At 35.9% G+C, this 23,447-nt stretch overlaps 1 protein-coding gene across 1 annotated transcript in view; it reads left to right on the plus strand.

Annotated features, from left to right (window-relative positions):
* Positions 1-23,447, plus strand: part of fam20cb (FAM20C golgi associated secretory pathway kinase b) — a 110,464-nt gene that overhangs the window by 59,968 nt on the left and 27,049 nt on the right. Inside the window, exon 4 of the mRNA XM_683800.10 lies at positions 23,096-23,188. Coding sequence (XP_688892.5) covers positions 23,096-23,188 — 93 coding nt within the window. The remainder of the gene's footprint in view (positions 1-23,095; positions 23,189-23,447) is intronic.

The raw sequence follows: 23,447 nt of genomic DNA on the forward strand, positions 1-23,447 counted from the left end.
AGGTGTAAAAACTTTTTCGGGGGGTGTGGGGTGGGGAATGGCACAGCAGCAGAAAGACTTTTAATGTCAATTTGTATCTCACATTTACCTAATTAGCCCTACAAAGAGAATATTCAAATGAACAAGCAAAATTAACAAAATTCAAATGAAAATTCAAATGCCTAAAAAGATGAAATAATAAATCGAACTTTTAAAACAACTACCCAACTGTTAAATCAAGCGCTCAAATGATCAAATAATAAATTAAAATGCATTCTCAAATGAGAAATCAAATGCATTTAATATTTAGTTTTTACGAACAACTCAAATTAAATGTTCAAACTATAATTCAAATGGAGGAACCCGTTCCTGATTACACACACGGCTGGAAGCTCATAATGAACTGATTACTAGGACTATAAATAAATCACCTCTTTCACACAGACTCTTTGCTGAGTCTTGTTTTTCCCCTGTGAAGCATTACAAAGCATTTTCCCCTTTTTGTCCTGCCATGTTTTGATCCTTGTCTTGTTTATAGTTGTTATTATTTTGCCTCCTGTCCTGTTTCTAATTCTGTGTCTAATAAATAATTTGTTAACGTTTGTCATTTCTTAGTACCAATTTCCAAAAGAGTATTTTGTTCGCTAAACTTCAGACATTTTAGGTCAGTGCAACTGATGTTTTCAAAAGTTGAGTACATGAGAAAAAAGAAATAAGGATTATGTTTTCTTGTTCACTCAACTTCTGGCATTACAGTTTTGCAGACAAAAAAAATGTTGTCTTAAAAGGTTTTGTCACAGAGTAGTTGACCTCTCCAGAAAACTAATAATTTTATGTTAACCCAACTAAATGTTTTACTGACTATCTTTTTTTAGGTCAGTGCAGCGGATGTTTTTTTTTTTTTTTTTTTTTTTTGTACTAGCTAACAATTTTTTATAGTGTAGCTTTTCTTTTTTTCTTTTTATAGTATTTTTTTCCAAAGTAGACAGTTATAAAGAATACACTACTTAGTATATAGTTTCAGTGAAAATAGTGGTTATATAATAATTATAATCATATTTATTATTTTATCATCATCATCATAATAATAATAGTATATTATATTTTTTATATTATATTTTTTATGAATAATATTATTAATGAGAAGAACATAACATCTCTTAAACTTGTATCAAAGCTATCCTTTTCATTTGTTTTGTATTTTACATACATTTACTCTAGGTAAAGTAACTTACAATCCATGAAAGTGTCATATAATTGTTACTCTGGTGCAAAAATAAACAAAGTACAGTACAGTACATCTCACCAGCACATCTCGAAATTGCCCAATTTATGATGTTGTTGCGCTAATATTGTAGAGTGGTACAGCCTTGGCAGCTCTCCGTGTTGTGAAGTGTGATGGCGAGTGACTTTGAGTGTAATGGCAGCCTCTTCAGCATCTAAAAGCCCAGATCAAACCACAACAACCATCTCCACACACACTGCACACTTTAACCTGATAGCATAGACATCGCCTCCATTTGACAGCGGCGAGATGTGTGCGTATGTGTGTGTGTTTCCCAGACGTGGTATCATACAGGGAAGCCTGTCATCCCGGGCCAGTAAATCTGTCAGAGATTATGTGCAGATGATGGATTCCTCTTTATGGCCTGTTGATCTGGCTGGAATATTTACACGATGCCATTACAGGGATGATGCGCATGAGAGCCTGATGCTGTGCTCTCGCTTATTTAGGCCTGTCTGTCTGTCAGCTTAGTGTGTGCTCTCTTTTATTTCTCTCTTTCTCTGACTCTCTCTCTTTCTCTCACATTTGTGTATTTTCAGTGCTTGGCATTTCTCTGCGGTGAAGGTCTGTTAGTGCATTATTGTCATCTCTGAAGTCTCATGTTCAGCAATTGTGAGAGCACTCAATGCTTATCTCAGAAACACAATACATGTGTGAAGGATCTTTCATTATTTTCAGCCTGGCCAAGTTTTTCTTGCAAATTGTGTTTTGTACAAAAATGCTGGCCGTCTGTTTTTGTGTGTGTGTGTGTGTGTGTGTGATCTTGTGTTCATGTCAAGTCATTTTTCACATTGGTTCTGGACTTAAGGAACAGCTGGTTCATGCAGCTCCGTCTCGTAACCTTGAGCACAGCTGTGAAAATGTGAAAAGAGAGAGAGAGAGGTGAAACACAAACATAACACATGTTATTAAATGTGAAATGTCTTTTTTAAGTGTAAAATTGGTTATCTTATAATAGTTTAACACTGTAAAGTCTGAAATAATCATCAGAATAGCCACATTTCTTAAATGTTTATAGAACAGTGTGGTACAGTCAGCCATTTCAAATGTTATCACTCAATTGAATGGGCATTATGATTAGTTTTCAGCTAAAGATATGGGCCAGTAGGGGCCTACTGCACTTATTGATACGCTCAGAAGGCTGTTGTCATCCATCCACATCATTACGGAAACTAACGAGAATTATTTATATTGTTTATTAAATTTCCCATTGATTGTATGTTATCAACATCTACCCCCCAACCCTAAACCCAACCGTCACAGTAATGTAAAAACAGATCTGGAAATGGAGTCTTCTCTATTAGTGTAGCTGATTAACCATGTGGATGGATGATGACAGCCTTCTTAGCCTACCAATAGGCACAGAAGGCTCCTACTGGCCCATATCTGTCAGCTGATAACCACTAACAACATCTATTCAATCAATTGATAATATTTGAAGCAGGTGATAGAGTGGTTTTCAATTCTGGTCATTGGGACCCCTCACCCTGCACATTTCGTATGTCTTTCAGGCCCCGTTTTCACTAATACGTTTTCATTTTAAAACACATAAGTTTTGCTACAGTTACGTCATCCGTCCACACTACGCCGGAGTTTCCAAGCACCGAAAACAGCATTTTGATAATGCAGAACTGGCCGTTTTTATTTTAAAACGCTGCTGCTCCATCTCAGTGAGGATGGGGGAAAACAGAGACATCTGAAAACGATTGGGGCTTTTTCCTCAATATTAAGCAGCCTACACACAGTTCAGTCTTGCATCCTCTACTTGTAAGTTCAGACTTTACAAGTTTGATATGGAAAACAAACTTCCGAGGAAACGTCCAGTAATTCTTCAAAGGGAAAAGAGTACTTTATAACCTCATTCACATCACCTTGGCTAAGTTGTTTCACTTTCCTAACAATAAAGTTAAAACATTGGGAAGCTGCATAGCTGCATATTTATATGACTGTTATCTTCACTGTATTTATAACAAAACGAAGCCTCCTTTCATTTTCATCGAAAATACAAAACACAACCTCTCTTTTGCTGAATATCAGTTTTAATAATCAATAATGGCCATTAAAAAAGTATAACGTACAATAAGCTGACACGTTATGGGGAATAAATGCAAGTAATCAGTCAATGTGCAGAATCAGTGTATGTGGTTACCAGAGGTCGCGTTAACCGAATATTTTCCGTCATTGACGGATTTTTTTTCAGCAGTCTGAAAGGTGAAGGTGATCCGTCATTTTGACGAATTATGCTGAGAGTGATCTATTGTAATTTGTAGCTAATTGTAATTCCCACTCTTGTCCAGCTGATGGCGATTATCCTTGTTTTGTCTGCTCTTTGTCACCGCTAACGTTGCAAAAATGTCACAGCAGCTGTGTGTGAGAAGTTTCTTTAAACGGCCAAATAGATGTGAGATTAATAATAAAGGGGAAAAAAGAGAAAGTGATGCAGTGGTGGAGGAAGAACAAACAGAAAAAAATCCTCAGTCACCGACAGCTGTTACGAGCCAACCAAGGAGGTGAGAGGCTTTGGAGTGCGTTGTGAGCTCTACCAAACGCAGAGGGGTGCAGGAGCGCGTGTTATAGTATTTTTTCCCGGTGATGAGTGCTTGCAGGATCGGGAAATCCCACATTCAGAGAATCCAGCAAACTTAGTTCTGATCACAGCCTTAGGATAAATGTTTCCTAACTACAAAACGCTGGCTGAAGTGGCGCTAGTAATTCTGGTCTTTGGTCACTAGAAGTCGACTTTCCGAGACAAAGACACAGAATTTAATGACAACTGCCTCTTCATCAGTCTCCCCTGATGCGTTTGATTACGCACAGGCAAGCACCCAGTTCAGGTCGAAGCAGGAGGAAGATACAAGTTAAGGCAGATAGGAGTTTTTGTTCATTTGTCAAATAAATAAATGGATAATTTAGCCTATATGCTCATCGTGCAAGTTCATTATTAAAATATGAATAAAAAAGCGATCAGAAAGTCTGCAAATTAAATAACGATTAATAATAGTTTATGACGGAAATTTTACAACCCTTTCCATCAAAATTATGGACAATGAGAAAGTCTAACGAGACCTCTGGTGGTTACATAAATTAATATATGAACTTATCCTTGCGCTTAGCCCAAACATGTTACCTAAGAACAAGTAATAAATTCAGAAGATCAAAGTCAGGTCATATGTCATTAGATATTGACAAGAAGATAAATTAAATATCATGTTTAACAAATATAGTGAGATTAGATCCATCGGTAAATCCTTGAGCATTCCGACATGCACAGCTCTCATCTAGCACTGCATGCTAGAGTGTGTGTGTGTGTGGTCACGTGATGTGTGTTTTCAGGTGTAGTGTGGATTGAGAGTTGTTCAGAAACGCTGTGTGAACCGTTAGTAGACGTGGATCGTTTTCTTTCTAAAACATTGTTTTAGAACTAAAACGCATTAGTGTAAACGGTTCATAGATATCTTTATTAACATATTGCTAATCTGAGTGTGTTAAATAAGGAAGACATGTGCAGGGTGGGGGATCCCGAGGACTGGAATTGAGAACCACTGTACCACCCGCTTCGAATGTTATCACTCGATTGGGTGTGTTAATAAGGCATGGTATGTTACCTAAATTACTAAATGGACAAAATGTAGGTGCATTTTGAAATCAACTTGTACTTGAAAATTGAATATTTAACCAAAATTAAACTTTTATTATCATTTAGGAATTATATTCTGTGTTACACATGTAAACACTTCAAAATGTCTTTTCCACAAACTCAGCCGAAAGGCATGTAATTGCACAAAAATATATGAATATTATAAATAAATAAAAACAAATAATAACCCAAATATGCTTTTAAGAGCAATCAGTATCCACAATAAGTAACTGTGATTATTACATGGCTGTCTGGAATACTTGATTGTGATTGCTCAGTCACAACATTACATTTTATTTTATTCTGAGACAACAAATAAACAACACAGGCTCATCCAGGTACTTCACATCAACTTAACCCTTAGTGAATACATTCTGATTCATAGTTATATGTTTTTGACTGTTGTCATTTTGTTACTGAATAATGTGTAGGTTAGTGTATGCTCCATTCAGTTGTTTTTCTTTCAGCTTTGCCTTTAATTAAAGGAATAATAAGCTATTATAGCTTAGTAGTGTGTAGGCTCAGTAATTGTGGCAAGTAGTCCTGTAATAAACAGGAAAAAGTACATCCAGGTGGTTTTTACAGAAAAAAAGCCCTTTAGTCTTAGATATAATAATATGCTGATAAGGCTTTATGTAGCCTAAGGGATGACCATCCAGGCAGTTATTATCACAGAATAAAACCTGGAACTGCAAGATTTAAAGGAGGACACCATCGTCTCTATACACAAGAACAAAAATATCATTTACACAAACAATAAACAATATTATTTTGTGAAATTTTATTTACCTAAACAGCAGTGGAAGTCTATGGGCTGTATCTGTTCAGTAGGGTTTTAAATTATTTTTACAAAGTGATTTTGACAACTGATGGCATTTCAGAAAAATAATCTTCATACAGACTATACACCCCTCTGGTACTTGAACATTAACAACTGTGTATGCACATATTTTACTTTCATCCATACTTGGAGTATACTGTACCTGTTGTGTAATGGTCATATGAGAGGGACTTGATGCATTAGGGAACAATACACAATAGTCCAGAAGACCAGTGAGAGAAAGATTGTGGATAGTCGTGTCTCCATTTACAAAGTTTGTTTTTTAGTTTGTTTACAATGAAAAAGAGCAACAGCAATTTCCCATAGTGTGGACACCAGGAGGAACTGTAACAAAACACATTTATTTAAAAAATGAAACGCACTATTATATACTTCTGCAAATCTCTGTGAATGAGGATTCAATTTGCCAAAGTTGTTTAGATATTTTTGTTTGCCAAATGTTTACTCACCCTCAGGTTGTTCCAGTCCTTTATAAACCTCTTTGTTCTGCTGAACACAAAGGAAGATATTTGCAGGAATGTCAGGAGATAAACAGATCTCGCCAGCTATGGGTGCCTAGGTCTGTTTGGCCACTCACATTATTCCAAATATCTTTTTTTGTGTTTGGCAAAACAACGGTTTTTATATTAGCACAACAAAAAAATTAAATGGGTTTGTTATGTATATCATAATATTTCTTAGCACAACAATTTTACAACATTATTAAATGGTTATTTTTTTAAAGTGATGAAGAGCAAGTAATGAAATACAAAAGGTCAAGTAGACTGACACCTAGACTCGAATGATTGTAAGGGGTCGATCACACAGAACGTGCCTTTACGTTTCAAAAACACGAGGCGCATCTCACTGCCTTTTTGTTGGCAAGAAAAAAAGGAGCACGGTGCACTTTTTTATGTCGCTGGGCAACGACTGAATCAGCTGGGTATTTTGTGAGAGTGTTGCTCTTGATTAATATAACTTTAATGTCTAATAATATTGTCATATTCAAGATTTGGGAAGTCATACAGCTCTGGATAACTCAGAACAGCAACCACAAGTCTCTCCTCCATCTTCAAAAGTCTTCCTTGTTGTCTTGACAACATAAACACTGCAGGCGCCTCAACGGAAATCCCGCCTCTGCTCGCGAGTGACGTAACATGCTTTTTCTGCTCAGAGTTGATTTTTTTTAACTGAGGGCAAAAAGGCATAAGCAGCGCGCAAAACGGTCGTGGCTGTTAGTAAACCATTTAAAAGAGTGGCCTCTCAACGCATAAAGCGTGTTCGGTGTCATTGGCTCCTAAGACTGCCTTTTATATTCGTATAAAACGTATCCCTGTGTGCGGTCCTGGAGATGGCGAATTATGTATCCAGAAGTACATATGGCTGCATTTCGTTAGTAAAATAAACGTTACAGTATGACGTTACGGGGCAGTATGACACCTTTTCTTTTCATGCTTACCAGCTGTCCGATTACCTCCGTATGGATGGCGTTGTTACCAGTTTGTCCAGTGGATCAACATGTACGTTGTTGGAATTGACATGCAGAGAGGAGATTGATGGGGTTCGAGTCTGGTGAAAAGGGGATCCAGAAAGTGGGTAAAACAAAAAGAAAAGCCAAAAAAAACAAACAAGTAAATAACAGAAAGAATGTGGTAAAATATGAAAATGTGGTAAAAATCAGGTGGCCGCAAGGGCTTTACTTTTTCTAGATTGCTTTTCAAAACTGTCAGTTGCATTTAGGGTAGTGGATGGGCAGGGTAATTTGTGCTTTTGAAAACACTTTGGGTTGGATTTAGGAAAGGAGGAGGGTGAGTTGGTCGATTCATGGGTTAGTCAAGTCGATGGTCAGTCATTCAGTCAGTCAAACAGTTTGTCGACAGTGGCCCCTGGTGGATTTATGCGAGAACAGCAGGCGCGAATGACACTCCCGAGAGAAATTTGAGATCTCACAAAGCATACAAAGTGGCCTCTGTTGGATTTGTGAAAACAAAAACTGCAAAAAACATAACTTCTGGGATGTATTTGGTGCTCTCTAAAAATGTTTATATTGTATATAATGCATTTTCACATGCAAACACTATGGCCAATTTAGTTTATTCAAATCCCCTGTACTGCATGTATTTGGCGGAAACCTGAGCACCCAGAGGAAACCCATGCGAACACGGGGAGAACATGCAAACTCCACACAGAAATGCCAACTAACCTAGCCGGGACTCAAACCAGCAACCTTCTTGCTGTGAGGCGACAGTGCTAACCTCTGAGCTACCGTGTCCTCTCAAATGCAGCAGATTATCAAACATATAAACATTATATTCAGTATAATGTACAGTATAATAATAAACAGCAAAAACTCTTTTTTCAATTTTCTACTAATCCCAAAACACAGGTTTTAAGAAATACATGCAAAATTGAAATAAGTGTGAGTAAATGTGAATTGCACCTTTAATGCTCACATTCAAGCGCAATGAATTCATAAAGCCTATATTCCAAAAATATATGCTCGCCTTGTGCGTAAGCAAATATAGGGCTGTACCTGAATAAACCTGTCAGAGCTTTAACATAAAACAGAGATGCAAAAACAGCATCCAGAAGCAGAGAGAAAGTGTTTCTCTGTGGAGTTTTTACAGCAAGTCTGAATATCTCGTCACATAAAGCAGGCTCAAGGCCGACACCAGCCTCATCTTTCACTCTCACTACCCATCAACAACTCGACCACCGCTGTCAAACGCAACACTAAATACCAGACATCCCTGCTGACCTGCCAGTATGGTTTGGCCTTAGTCCTAGCTCAGGAAAGGTCGCCCTTCAAAGATGGAAAAGCATTAACCACTTACGTTTTCAAACAGAAAAATTACACCAAGTTTTGCTTTGACAGGTTTCGAGAAACAAACTTGGCCTTTTTGTTTCATGTCACTGGTGCAGAACAATTAGAAAAGGCTGGAAAAGGGTGTAAATGTTGTTTTTTTCTCTGACTAAATATATACCAGTGTTTCTGCACTTCTGTGGCTTTTGCACTCAAATGTTATGCAGTGCTATGAGAAACAGCGACTGCTGAAGTTTGTAATGTGAGACGCCTCTTGACATTACCTGGTACCTGTTATCACAAACAAGCCACAGAATGCAGCTTTATTCCTGTACTGGTGCCTTCTTCTCTAATATTTGTTCCCAACTGCATGACATTCGCTCCAAAGGTCATTTCTGCATGCTTCTGCAGTTTAAACAATGCTTCGTTTATTAAACACTCACAGTCAGGAAGTCACAGAGTGGCTCTTGTGGAAAACAGCTCGTGAAGGGAACAAATTGAGCACAGCTTTTTTTTAAAGTGCAAGTCAAACCAAGTAAATAAATTAATAGATAAGTAAAGAGACAGTTTTGTCATCATTTACTCACTCTAATGCCATTTTAAACCTGTGTGACTTTTTTCTGTAATCACAAAAGTAGACATTTTGGAGACTGTTCAAGCTGTTCCCGTGATTACAGTAAAAATGATAATGTTTATTTCTACTCAAATTTTGGTAAAATCTAAAACAAAGCCAAACAATATGTTAATCTTTAAAATAAATTTTATTAAATAAATTTGGGTTTAAACAACCCAGCATTTTTAGAGCGTATTTTAAACATATATCCACCAATATTATATATCTATATATATAATCAAAATCTCAGAGTTAATTTAGTCACTACTAAATACAAAAACCAGTCCAAGTTTTATCCTCGAGAATGTCTTCAAAAGCCTCTTACACACCCAATTAACTCAGTACTTAACTCTGGGTGGAGGAGGTACACCTTTCAACTACTGTTAGCAAAACGCACCAGCTCTTTTGTAATTTTGTAAATCCACTGATGCCTTACATTCACATCTGAATGAGAACCCCACAGCGTTCCATTACTACCCACTACTTCACAGACAATCCCTAGTCTATAATATTTTAGGTCTTTCTACCTTTTTGTTGATTGATCAATGGTGTCACGATAAACAAGTGCCCGCATCCTCCACCAAACTGAAGTGATTATATACAGTTTTAACCCAAAGAATGACCAGTCTGTCAGATGAAGAAGAGCCGGAGTCAGAGATTCAAATAAATAAATAAAGTCTACTGAAGATAGTTTGCAGTTTCATTAGCAGAAGTCAACTTCAAAACTCACAATTCCTTTTTATGTTAGATAGACTTTGTGTGTAGTGAGGATATTGTAGCCGAATGTTGATTAAATCAGTTTTGAACCAGTTTGTTAAGACAGCTGAACGGACAAGAAACAACCATAAGTGTCTCCAACTTTCGTATTTATTTATTTTTTTGAGTCATGCAGTTGATGGCATGTAACCAACAGAAAACAAGGCAAACATAATAAAGACAGCTGATGAATCACGTGGAAGTAATCTTCATTCAGCAAATGCGTTTTAATTTCAATACTTTTTTGCATTAATCCTTTTTCACACAAATCCAAATATACTTCAAGTGTGCAAAAAACTTTTTTTTCAAGTTAAGGAATTATTTGAAATGTGTTGTTTACTTTAAAATGTGCATCAACACACAGTGACCAAATCTTAGCTATTAATAAATAACACAAAGTGTGTAATGTGAAAATTCTCAATAGGAAACGGCAGCATTGAAGTACTGCATTCATTCATTCATTTTCTTTTCGGCTTAGTCCCTTTATTAATTTGGGGTCCACACATCTGAACCACCAACCTTTTGTTTTATGCAGCGGATGCCCCTTCACTGGGGAACATCCATTCACACTCATTCACAAACATACACTACGGACAGTTTAGCTTACCCAATTCACCTATACCACAAGTTTTTGGACTTGTGGGGGAAACCAGAGAATATGCAAACTCCACACAGAAATGCCAACTGACCCAGGCGAGGCTTAAACCATCTACCTTCTTTTTTGTGAGGCGATTGTGCTACCCACTGCGCCACCAAGCTGCTCTGAAGTACAGTTGTAGAAAAAATACACATATTTCTAAAAAGAAAATACATGGACAACCTCATTCACTTTCACTGTAGGAAAAGCTGCTGAAACTCTCTGCTAAAAATCAGATTTTACACATCAAAACAAATTATTCTGGTTTAAAAAGATGCGAGGATGAGAAAGTAATGACTCATCATTTTCCATTTTGGTGAAGTGTCTCTTTAAGGCTCCTCTTCGAGAACAATGCTTTGTCTCCTTTCGTCATCGCAGTCTGACCAGCGCACCTCCTAAGAATGCTGGGATAAGCTTTTACAAGTGCTGCAACCATCAGGCTTTGTGAGATGAATTTGCTTTCACAGCTATTGTGTGAGCTTTTTTGGTGTTTGTCCAGTGTAAAGCCAACAAAGGGATCTGGCAGAATACAGTGTCCTAGATACCGTGTCCTGTTTGATTCATTTGTTTGCACCTATGTGTTTTCTTAATAGATCAGTTTTTTTGTGTGGTTGTCTATACTTGAAAAGTTGTTGAACTTTGCCCATCAGCAATTTTCTCATCTGGTGCTGTTTTATTGTTTGCAGGGACAGATCTTACATGTAGTCATGGCCTGCGAACAGTTTATTGGCAGTTTTTGGCTATTTTTTCTGATATGGGCCAACTGGCTGATAGGCCTAGTATCAGGTTCAGTATCTGGTTTGTTAAAGGGATACCATATGACCCCAGCTTATGAATCAGAGTCTTTTAAATTAAAATGGTAAAAACAATATATGTTTCATTTTTAAACTAAAAACCATTAACTCCAGCCAACAGTCAAGCACGCATATCTGAATTTTACAGTAATGCTCCGATTTGCTACTTCACAATGCAACATTCACAACAAAACACTTTACTTTGCGCTGATGCACTTAGTTTGGGGTACGCCAAGGTGCGAAGGCTAAAAGGTAAGTCTAAAGCACAAATATGTACTTTTAAAGGGCCATGAAACCCCCTCGTTTCAGCAGGGTGTTTTCACACCTCTACTTTGGAAAAAGTCAGAAAAGTGGGCGTGTCCAGCTCTGTTTAGGGGGGAGTGTCGGAGGAAGAAAAGTGGGATGGTGTGGGAGTGTCTATTTGGGCACGCGCAAATTTCAGAGTCAAAATACACACAAACACACAGGAGAAAGTGATGGTGTTTAACCTACATGGACATGTGTAGTCGAATTATTTGCCAAATTATTAAATGGTGGACTTTAACTGCAGTTTGGCTCTTTCATTCAGGAAATTCATTCATGCCCCTCGCAACAAATGAGATATTTGATTCGAGGAACTGCTCTAAGCGTGTATTTTTCATGCAATGTTTGATACCGCACGGCGAATGAGAGAAAAAAACCCTCTGCATTTCCCGGAAACTTAGATGCACACGGCAGGTAGCGTCAGAAAGTCGGGTGTGTTGTTCCGGTCACAAAATGCGGTAAAAACCCTACACGAGGTTAAAGTTTGGTTGTGGTGCGATACGAACAAACTGAATAAACAAAGAGCAATGCTCGCTCACTTACCAAATCTGTAGAGACAGGACAATCATCAGCAACTAGAGCCGCGTCTTTATGAAGAGAATACTACAAGGGAATCCGGATTTCAGCGTTTGCAGATGAGAACAGCTCTCAGGTAAACAATGTGCTTTCTTAGACACGTAAGTTATTGTTGTCGAGCGTCGCGTACACTGTTAATCCACACATGACTCTGAGCTCTCACAGAGAGAAAATGAAAACGAATCCTAACTGCAGCAAACTATAAAAGCAACACTTCACGCTTGTTCTGCCAACACAACGTGGTGTGTCTGTAGTCTAAGCACTGTGACAGTAATGAATATTAATGAAGTTGCACAATAGAGCGCGCTGATTGGTTTGAACCAAGCCTTACTCATGCATTAATGCATCACACTGTAAGACGTAATAAGACACACTCTGGTACAGACTACCAGTCTGCACACTGGAATACAACGCTATTATGTCATGACCGTGACGCAGCTTCAAAAATTCGTTTCAAACCGGAAGTAGGAATTTGCTTAAAATAACGCAAAAACAACCAATTTACACTTTTTAGTGAAATATAGGTGTCCTAATAGTGTTTTTAGCAGTGTGAAAAAAATGTCAAAAAATGTGTTTTGGTGTTTCGTGACCTTTTAAAGGGCACATATGATGACAATCATTTATTGTAAGCTGTGGAGACACAGAAGACTCATCTTCAATCTTAAAAAAAGGGTAAAATAGGTGCCCTTTAAAGTCCTTTGTACCTTTAATATACTAATATGTAGGGCTGCACAGTGAATTAAAGTTGATTTTGAAGTTTTACAAACTAATTTTCGAGAGGAGCATGTGATATGATTGATCATGGCTGGTCTCTCATCTGTAATCAGCAATAATCCAATCAGAGTTATTCAAGACTACAATAAATGCACAGATTTCGCCCTACTGCCTTATCTTCATTTTGGAGGAATCCCCCCTTCCACCCCATCTCCTCCTTTTCCTGCCTTTATCAGAGAGAGCTCTCAAAACCTACCTTATCTCAGTTTCCCTTATAACCTGCTAATAGTGTCAAGCAATATCTGAGTGTGAACTCTTAAAATGTAATTTAAATAATAATTTGGCAAAAGTGGCGTCTAGCTATGCCTGTCCAAAGATGCAAATCATACTTATTTGTCAAACTGAAATATCGCATAAAATACTGTTTCCATCCAGTGAGTCAAAAAGAACAAAATCATCACTTTCTGAAAAAAAAATGTTAAAAAATAGAGAAAAATTTGCAGCAGTAGGAGAAGCCACTGTGGGCATTTTTTCTAATAACAATAATAAATTACTTTAAAAGTCTTAGGCCCACTCTGCTGATTAAAACAACTTTTTTTTCTATGTAAATACTTAACAGTACTCAGCATAACAAAAATGCAAACAAATAAATACACAGAGATTCCTGCATTTACTATAGATCAGAATATTTTCAGTCCCCACCTTCCAAAGCCTCAATTTTTCAAAGCTGGTTACGACAAATTATTCGACGCTTATGAAATTGTATCCAAACCAGCTCTAGTACTAGGTTACTTAACCTAACTCAATCCCAATTATACCCCTTATCCCTTCCACTTACCCCCATCCCTTGTTTTGCACGTTCATGTGAAATTGTAGGGGTGTCTCAATTCTCTTTAGCTTGAAGGCATAGGGCTAAGGGGAATCTCGAAACTGAGATTTTTCAGGACCACACTTGAAACCAACTAGTATGAAAATTTCCCAGAATTCAACATCTATAATGTAAAGAGTATTTTTTGTCATTATTAAGATTTTTTTTAGAACAAACAACCATATGTTTTAATACATTCTAAATTTCGCTATCTATAATCCCTAATAATAGCTTCTGTATAGCAGTCCCACAACATTCTGTCACTTGATGACACTAGAATACCCTGTCAGAAATGTCTAGTGCCTGGGAACTTTTTACAGTGTCTGGTATAATATTAATGTTGTTTTCCTCTTTACATAGATGGCCATGGTGTAAATGCACAGTACAATTACGATCTTATTCCCACATGATATCATTATGATAACATGATATTGTTGCCTTCAGTGATTTCCTGAAGATAAATACCATAAAGTAACACTACTGGAATAACTACAGCAGTCACCATTGTCAATCTCATAGGAAGTAAGAGATCGCAATGACATATGATGACGTGTGCAGGTGTTGTAGTGCTGTCCCATTTCTTATGGGTAAAATTTGAAGCCATTCCCCTTTACACTCGGTTTCAAAGGCTAAGGGGTAGGGGTAAAAAATTTAATTAGGATTGAGCATCACACAAAATAGATTTTCTTATTTCCCGATTTCATGTTTTTTCTTATTTGGTTAATAATTAATTCAAATAGAATTTTGAAAAAAGTAACAACTTTAAGGTTTTCGTTGTTTTCAAAACTATGTTTCTCTATGCTTTTGCATTCACAAACAACCTTAGCTTACGCTGTAAACAAAATTAATGAACAAAATTATCTAAATTTATGTATGCACAATATATTACATTTATTCATTCTTGAATGTTTAATACATTATCACAAGCTCATGAAATGTTAATGTAATCTTTAACTAATCTTTATCATAAAAATGCTGATTAATATCTATTATTTAGTACTCCACTTTAAAATGAATTAATGATGCCCCCTTTAAACATTTGTAATAATCAAAGTAAGATTTTATTGTTTTTTGATTTTCATTTATGTACTCAAAACAGTGTGGCATTTTAATGAGGGAGATTAATGGTTATTTGTTGTAACAAAATTAATTTTCGCCTTATCAGCAATGGCCAGAATTTTTACATTTCACTGCATCCCTAATAATGAATTGGCATTCTAATATTACCATTTATATAACCATTATATCTAGCATATACAAGTGTTTTTGTGAGCTTGTTTGCATACACCAGTAATAATCTATGGGCCTTGCAGGAGTAAACAGTGCATTTACCTTGAAGCACAGGGTCATGGAGAGCTCTCTCTCTCTCTCACTCTCTCTCAGCGTATTTTGATCACTACAGACATCCTGCTCTCAGCAGAGTTGGTTTTAAAATGTCTACGCACATCCCAGAGGCCATTTCTGAGGCTCATGTAAGTGTACATTAAGAGTGGGGACTGTTCAGATGCCGTCTTTTAAAGTGAGCCACATCCACTGAGTGCATTTGAAGAAAATAGACTGGAAAGAAATCACATTGAGCTTCAAACATATGGGTGATTCTTTTATTGGAGATACGATTTGCATTTCAACAATATAAGGGGAGAAACTTTTGACTAACAGACATTCATTTCTGTATCTTATCAAAAATGTTTTCAATACTTCAAGCTTGCCAAACATAAGTTACTTTCTTTTTACTGAATTGAAAAGAAAATCATAATAGTATTGTTTGTCAACTCTTTTTCATATCTGGTTTTGACAATCGACAATTTCAAGCTTTTTAGTCAAAGGTTTTAGAACAATATCTACAAAGTAATCAGAAAAACTGCTAATTTATTTATTTATTTATTTATTTATTTATTTATTTATTTATTTTTAATCAACCCTTAATCATCCCTTTCAGTCAGTGACATGCGGTGAAGTTTGTGGCTGGTGAGGCACTGACTCTTTCAGGGTCAGATTTACAAATATATGCTATAAATATATTTGCCAACTACCGATTGTGTTTCATATCTCATATCAGCATTCTTTCTATACACATAGCAGGTACATATTAGGCCAAGGAAGAATGTAAAATGTATAATGATTCAATATGCCTCCCAAAAGAGCAACACAGCCTATAATAAACAACCAACTAACACAGCACCTGTAATTAAACAGGAAATATGCAAAATACATCGATTTTGATTGAAATTATTTAATTATACAGAAATTTCATTTACATAGCACAGTATAGCACATTTTATATCTTGTATTGTATAATCATACAGCACAAATATTTATTTTATCAGTGGAATACATCTCATGATGCCAGGTGAGGATGATGACAGGCACTGACTGACCTGCCTCCCCTGAAGGCACGTCCCTGCTTCCCGTGAACTCAACTTTTAATTGGACTATAATAATAAGCAATTTCGGAGACAACTCATGTTACAGTAACATAATTGATGCAATATTTACAGACAGATGTTTTTATGACTTGAGTACTATTTTTAAAGAATGTAAATTAGAATTAGAAAAAATTACTATTTAGTATCTTTTCAAATAAAATTATAGAAAATATAGAATTAATGGGTAATAGAAAATCAAATAAAAACAAAAAGTACTCAATAATACATGATGGATACACTGTCTAATTTGGAAAACAACAAATCATGATTGTATGTATAAGAAAAATAAGCGGAATAAGAAAAATAAGTAAGTTTTTCTAGAAAATATTAAATTGTTTTGGCCTGTACAATATTGTGAACCATGACAATGTGTAACTCATTATTAAATTCCTTGTGAACTGGTAGTTGCTGAGACTTTTATTTATATTAATTAATTAATTATATTAATTGTTCCAATAAAGTATAACAATTTGTGCTAACAAAATAAACATAACAAATTCTGATTTCACAGACTTTAAAATAACTAAACCACAATTTGCGATAATAAAATATATATATATATACAGTTGAAGTCAGAATTATTAGCCCCCTTTGATTTTTTTTTTCTTCTTTTTTAAATATTTCCCAAATGATGTTTAACAGAGCAAGGAAATTTTCACAGTATGTCTGATAATATTTTTTCTTCTGGAGAAAGTCTGATTTTTTTATTTCAGCTAGAATAAAAGCAGTTTTGAATTTTTTTAAACACCATTTTAGGGACAAAATTATAAGCCCTTTTAAGCAAATTTTTGTCTCGATAGTCTACAAAACAAATCATCATTACACAATAACTTGCCTAATTAACCTAACCTGCCTAGTTAACCTAATTAACATAGTTAAGCTTTAAAATGTCACTTTAAGCTGTATAGAAGTGTCTTGAAAAATATCAAGTAAAATATTATTTACTGGGGCTTATAATACTCACTTCAACTGTATTTGTTTGTGTGTGTGTGTGTGTGTGTGTGTGTGTGTGTGTGTGTGTGTGTGTGTGTGTGTGTGTGTGTGTGTGTGTGTGTGTGTATATGATTTTGGACACTAAACAGCCTTGCAGTTACACAATCCCCTATATACTTACAAAGATTTGTTCAACCCTTGTTTTGTTTTCTTCAGTTTTATATTTAGTGCCTCATAAACCCATCTTACTAACACAGAGGGATTTTTTTCTCTCTCTCCGAGGTGTCATTTGTGTAGGAAACTGCGTTTTACAGAATTCTTCGGAGGGACTGTTTTGACCCTTTGACAGGCTGGCCTGTGTCTGGTTTCCTTTGTTATAATTTTCTGGTCCAACAGCCAGTAGAGTGTTGTTTTCCTCGTGTCTCTCTGGAGTTTTACGGGAATAAATGAGAGCTCTCAAGCTACAGCTTAACAAGGTTGTCTGGAGTGCCAGTGTGAGAAGAGGGGGTTTCGAGTTCTCCACCCACAAACACTCCAAACAGCTGCCTTTTAAAAAGCATGTGTTTTTTTTCTTATTGAGAACATTTGTGTTATGGAGCTGATATTAAATAGTGAATTTACCTTGATGGAGTCATGTTTGATAAAGATGAGCAGATTTGTGCAGATGTATAGTGTTCTTTGGTCAAGTGTTTGGGCATGGTGATGCTTAATAAGTGCAAAGAGACATAATATATTTTTTTCAGTGTTTAGACTGAGTTATACAACGCTATCTCATGTCAATTTATAACTTTTTAATTAGTGGCTTATTCAAATTAATTAGTACAAGCTCATTATTTAATTTTAGTTCAATTTACTCATTTCCCAATGAGGGGTAGGGTTAGGGTAGGGTTACACCTTTTATTTTTACATTAAGTCTTATGAATTTGTAAAAATTAGCCACTGTTCTGACAATACGTAGAATATTTTTTTCCTCATGAGATTGGGCTGGTTAAATTAATAGCCTTGGAGGATGCTGTTTCTTGAGTTCTGAAGTTATAAGCAAAAGCTATCTGGATTTGTGGTAGATTGTAACACAAATGCACATGTTTTCTTTGGTAGCTTTTGTTTTTCTTGCTAATACTAGCAAAGGGGTTAGTTCACCCCAAAATGAAAATTCTGTTTACTTTAATTACTTGCCTTCATATCAATCCAATTCCCCTAGACCTTAATTAATTTTTAAAATAACTATTAAGATATCTAAGAGCTAATACCTTTGGCTGTTTGTAAATGCTTTATGAACACAAGAAAAATTATTAAAAGTTACTGATTTAACTCTCAAGTAAAATGGTCAATTTTGATTTTTATTCACATTTCCACTATGGTGAGGGACTAAGCCAAAAATAGCGAGTGAGTGAGTGAGTGAGTGAGTGAGTGAGTGAGTGAGTGAGTGAGTGAGTGACTGACTGACTGACTGACTGAGTGTATGACTGAGTAAGTGACTGAGTGAGTTAGTGAGTGAGTATTAGGGCTGCAAAATATATTGTTTCAGCATCGATATCACTGTGTGAGCTAGGCATGGGACATTAACTGTTTTCAAAGTATACCGTAGTTTGGAAAAGTAAACATTTTAAAACTGCCAAAATTTTCTGTAACGCTGTTCCTAAGGTATGTGTAAGATTTTTTTTTTACATTTTGTTTTGTTTGTTTTTTAGAACAACAGTATATTCACCAGAAAAAAAATATGCAAATATGTCAATTTAAATAGTAAAGAAATCTGTGTTTTTGAAACTAATGAAGACAGCTGAAGTCAATGATTCATTTTCATTATTTAGCCTGACATTTTTACTGTTTTAAAATATTGTAAATCTTCAAAAAAAAAATGAAACAAATTGTTTTCAAAGGGGAAAAAAAGTTTTTGTAAAAGTATTTTAGAGCAGTAATTACAATACCGTAATTACTATTTTTATCCAAGTTTATCATACCGTCAGAATCTTATACTGGCCCATGCCCAATGTGTGCATCTGCAATATTCACATCATAAGATATGTAATCTTGAGTCTGGATTATAGTTGGCCAAAAGCTACAGAATTTTATTAAACTGCTGTATTTATATTATTTGTATTATTATCTCATACTTAGAATTTTGGTCCAAATATCTATACATTTCAAAGCGAAATCAAGATTATTTTTCCACTGGAAGATAATTTTGATTGTTTTAAGGTAATACTCTTAATTCTACTTTATTTCTTCGGAAGTTGAAAACAAAACAATATATTAGTTGATCTAAGAACTTTAAGACATTTGGACTAGAAATGAGACAAATCAAAGAAAGAAAAGCTTGTTTTTATTCAACTTCTGTACCTGAATATTGTTACAGCCTCTAGAAAATTGCAATATTTCATTCATTCATTTATTTTTCTTTGGCTTAGTCACTTTATTCATCAGTGGTCACCACAGCGAATGACCCGACAACTTATCTAGCATATGTTTTACACAGTGGAGGCCCTTCCAGCTGCAACCTTGTATTGGGAAACATCCATACACTCATACACTACGCCCAATTTAGTTTATTCAAATCACCCATATAGCGCATGTCTTTGGGGAAACCGGAGCACCAGGAGGAAACCCATGTTAACTCGGTGAGAGCATGCAAACTCCACACAGAAAGGTCAACTGACTCAGGCGGGACTCTAACCAGCGACATTCTTGCTGTAAGGCGACAGTGCTAACCATTGAGCCACCATCGCAATACTTATTGCAAACACATTAAATATCTCAATATCATATTTTTCCAGAGTCATGCAGCCCTACTGATTATTTATATTTACTGTAGCACTTGTTCAGTGCAAATGGTCAGACTTTGAAGATTACCAAATCAAACTTTTTTCTTTAGTGGATTAACTGAAAGGATCACAGATTTTTCCCAGATTAATTGTTCACCTAAAGAATAACAATGTGTGCTAGCAAAATAAACATTGTGCATTTTGATTTCACACACACTTTAAAGGCAATAAAAAGAGCACATTCAATGCCATGAAAACATGAACATGAACAGCAGCCTGAGAAAAAATACTTATTTTAGAAAGACATTTCAGCAGACACTTAGAGGCTTTTGCATCTGAACTCTTCATATTTAATTGTAAACACTGCTGGACGTTGCTTGTGGACAAATGACATGAAATGCTGAGAGCGATCGTTGCTTTAGGGGAGTTTGTTTTTCTAGAAGTCATCCAGAGGGCCAAAAGTGCCCATGGCTGCAGAATCACCCGTCCACGCCTGTCTGCCAATTAAACATCTGAGCGTCTGAGGGCACAGATCCAGCGGGTTCATCATAAGGACGCTTCTGGGTTCGTTCCAGAACTAGGCCCGTTTCTTCCGGCAGAAACACAAATCCATTTTAATTCTCTTCATGCCTGAAAAGAGGTTCACAGTTGGCGAGCGGAGCGATATTATCCGGGGCTCTGAGGAACGGACTGCAGAAGAATGTGAAGTTGGAGACTTTCGTTTGGCAGGCCTCATGCTGTGTTATTTAACGATCGGTGAGCGTGTGAGCCTCGCAGCTGTGCGTTCAATGACCGCCGCCAGCTGAGGACGATACTGAATGGCTGATTTCGCCAAGATAACGATCTGTTTCCATTACTGAGCTGGCACTCCTCTCGACCAGATACCTTGCCTTCGGTTGCTTTTGCCACATACTGTAGATGCTGGGATGTGACAAGATTCAGTTCCCAGAGAAGTCATTGTTTTGAACCGTCTTCTGACATGATTAAGACTGTCGAGAAAGCAGAGATTCCAGCTGGATTTAATTGTTCTGACGTTCGGACAGCATTCAGGGAGAGAGAAGGGAAGGGAAGAGAGAAATCTCAAGTATGTTTGAAATGGAGTCTGCTGAAAACATTTCAGCAGGACTGTATGAAGTCGGGCTGTTGGTTAAAAATAGTTTCGCTGGCTCTTCTCTGTAGAGAAATGTTTGCCTGGAATTGATATGTCCTCCATTGACCTACAGGTATTGATTTAACGATATTGCATTCGTGCTGTTTGGTCTGTTCTTAACTGCACATGTACAGTAACATCGTTTCGGACGTTCTTAATGTATTAGTTCATCCAAAAATGAAAATTTAGTTATTAATTACCCTACTGACACTCATTTCATTCCAATTACATAAGAAATGCAAATGAAGATATTTTAGATGAAATCAGAGAGCTGTCTCATCCTCTTAAGTCGCTGAAAGTTTAGAAAAGGAACCAAAAACACTGTCAAAACATTTAATGTGACTTCAGTGCTACAACTTTGATTCTGAAAAGCTCCAAGAAGAGGACAAACAACTCTAAATAGGACTCTGTTCACCTATGTCTTTTATCCCACGTCAGGTTAGGGTTAGTGCTGGGTGATTTGGGCTAAAATCAAAATCTTGATTAATTGAATGTTTTAACTCGATTACGATTAATGAACGATTATTTTATTTAGGCTATTTATTTTATTTTTTTGCTAAAAGGTCCACTGACAGGTTTTCTACAGTAAATTTGCTCACATATTACAAGTGAGAGATGTTTAAAGGAAGGGCGCATTATTTGATTTTAAAATAATTGAAGTAAACACACTATCTACTATCTATAGTTATTTATTAAACATCAATGTTAAACAACTGAAATTAAAACACATTGCCTAAAAATAACTTTTCTAGTAATATAGTAAAAATAATTAACTCGCACTTTTGAAAACAAAATAAATCATTTTCAGTGTTTTTCATATTTCAAGTAGGGTTGGGGACCGAAACCCGGTGCCATTATACCGGTACCTTGGTAACCGTTATGTACTGGATAAAATTTTAATTCTACCTTAATGTATAAGAAGCTGTGTTTTTTTTTTTTTTTTGCTGCACAAAAGTGTTCTTGAAGCTTCATATGAAACCACTTAAACCACTCAAGATGGACATTTTCAATAATGTTTTGGTTCCTTTTCTGGACTTTACATATCTCGTGACTGTTGCTGTTTATGGAGGATGAGGGAGCTCTCTGATTTCATCTAAAATACCTTCTTATAACATAGAATTTGTCTTCCAAAGATGAATGAAAGTGTCAGGGGATTGAAACAACATGAGGGTGAATTGTTAATAACAGAATTTGAACTAGTCCATTAATCAGGTGGAAAAACTTAAATCATTGATGTCTCATTCTTAAACTATTTTTGTCCAATGAAATGCTCCCAGCATAAGAATGTCACTTTTACTTAGCATCACCACCTGATTAACAGCATTGATTGATTACTTTATGAACAAGCCATAGAAATAATTGAATGAATAAATTTTAAGGTCAACATTATGAGCCCCCTTAAGCAAATTTTTTTTCGATTGTCAACAGAACAAACTTTCATAATATAATGATTTACCTAATTACCAAAATTTACCTCGGTAAGTCTTTAAATTGCACTCTTTTATCAGTCTTGTATCTTGAAAAATATCTGATGAAATAATAATTACTATCATCATGGCAAAGATAAATAAAAGAAATCAGTTATTAGAAATTAGTTATTAAAACTTTTATGTTTAGAAATGTGTTGAAAAAAAATCTAAATTCTGTTAAACAGAAATTGGAGAAAAATATAGAGGGGGGCTAATAATTCTGGAGGGCTAATAATGAACTTTAACTGTATACAGTCTATACTGTAATTGTTACAATGTGCTGTAACATTCCCACTCAAACTCCTGCTACTCTTGACATTGTCAAAAGTGCATTTCTAAGAGATAAAACTTCAATTTTTTTTATTATTATATTACATGTATATCAAGCTTTGGTGTCACTATTTGTTTTAACTTCTCTCATTCTCCAAACTTTTAGTCTGGAGCCCTGATAATGGAGGGGCGTTTCTGAAAGTTTTCTTGACATGGTGTCTTTAGTTTCAAGGGCTAGAGCTGCGATTATGGCTTTAGTTGATGAAAGAGACTCACAGCAGATTAACCTTTGCCTTGCAGGCAGACACGGGAGCAGGAGACACCACCAGACTTCTTCTACTTCTCTGATTTCGAGAGGCACAATGCAGAGATCGCAGCATATCATCTAGACAGGTAAAACACAATAAATGTCAACGTCTGCCATGAATGGTGTGTATGTGTGAGAGAGATAAAGCACCTAGCATTAAAAATTTTTACATTTTTATCCATTTCTCTGTGAATATAGACAATCGTATTGGTGCATTTTTTTTTTTTATAAAACAGATTTATTGCACAGATATATGTATTAAAATACAAGTTTGGCCACCTAAAATAAAAAGGTATATATTTTTATGCTATGTTAATATTTAATATTTTAAATACTGAATTTGTT

This window comes from Danio rerio, chromosome 12 (genome assembly GCF_049306965.1).
Source record: "Danio rerio strain Tuebingen ecotype United States chromosome 12, GRCz12tu, whole genome shotgun sequence".
Taxonomy (NCBI): Eukaryota; Metazoa; Chordata; class Actinopteri; order Cypriniformes; family Danionidae; genus Danio; species Danio rerio.